This window comes from Terrapene carolina, unplaced genomic scaffold (assembly GCF_002925995.2).
Source record: "Terrapene carolina triunguis isolate 2854851 unplaced genomic scaffold, T_m_triunguis-2.0 Scaffold23747, whole genome shotgun sequence".
Classification (NCBI taxonomy): Eukaryota; Metazoa; Chordata; order Testudines; family Emydidae; genus Terrapene; species Terrapene triunguis.
The window spans coordinates 183-1,045 of record NW_020688098.1 but is presented as its reverse complement, the minus strand read 5'-3'; the positions used below and the strand labels follow the sequence as shown (position 1 = coordinate 1,045).

At 73.1% G+C, this 863-nt stretch overlaps 1 protein-coding gene across 1 annotated transcript in view; it reads left to right on the top strand.

Moving 5' to 3' along the window:
- LOC112124364 (amiloride-sensitive amine oxidase [copper-containing]-like) overlaps window positions 1–622 on the top strand; it is a gene marked incomplete at its 5' end in the record, with an annotated part of 1,144 nt that extends 522 nt beyond the window's left edge. Inside the window, one exon of the mRNA XM_026662168.2 lies at window positions 161–622. Within this exon, the coding sequence (XP_026517953.2) occupies window positions 161–436 (276 nt within the window). The remainder of the gene's footprint in view (window positions 1–160) is intronic.
- Between the last annotated feature and the right edge of the window lie 241 nt (window positions 623–863).

The window sequence follows — 863 nt, the reverse complement described above, 5'->3', positions numbered from 1 at the left end:
GTGCAGGGGGGCCTGAGGGAGTGGTGGTGCCAGGGCCCCGGTGACTGTGTGGGGTGGGGTTGGGGCCCTGGGGGTGCAGGGGGGCTGCAGGCTGTGGGGGGCCCCAGGCCATGGGGGGCAGCACCGGGGCCCCGGTGACCGCGGCTCTCGTCCGTGGCAGGACCTGGTGGCCTGGGTGACGGTGGGTTTCCTGCACATCCCGCACGCCGAGGACGTGCCCAACACGGCCACGCCCGGCAACGCCGTCGGCTTCTTCCTGCGCCCCTTCAACTTCTTCGACGAGGACCCGTCGGTGGCGTCGCGCAGCCCCATCATCGTGCGGCCCCGGGACCCGGCCTTCGCCCACGTGGACGTCCAGCGCTGGACGCCCGCCAGCCCGGGGCCCTGCGTCTCCGCCGAGCCCTTTGGCTACAACGGCACCTACAGGCAGGAGTGAGCCCGGCCCTGCCGCGGCACCGGGGCCCCTGGGCTCTGCTCCGGCTGGCTGGGGCCGTGGCTGTGGGGACCGGGGGGGGGCAGCCTGTAGCCCCCAGGAGTCGCCCCCAGACAGCTGGGCCTGGGGGGGGCACAGAGGGGGGAAGGGGGCACACTGAAGGGCTTGGCCCCTCGCCAAGGGGACTGTAGTCAGTAAATACACGTGTCTTTGCCCAGCCAGCGGTGTCCGTGGGGCTGTCAGGGCTGCAGGCCCCCGTGCGGCGTGTGGGGAGTTCTGGGGGGCTGTGTCTGCAGGCGTGGGGAGGTGTCAGTGAGTGGTGTGTCTGTGAGCCGGGCGCTGGGTGTGTCCGTATGGGGAGCTGGGGGGCTGTGTGTATGCAGGCATTGGGGGGCGGGGGGGGGCCGTGTCTGCGGGCGTGGGGGGGCGG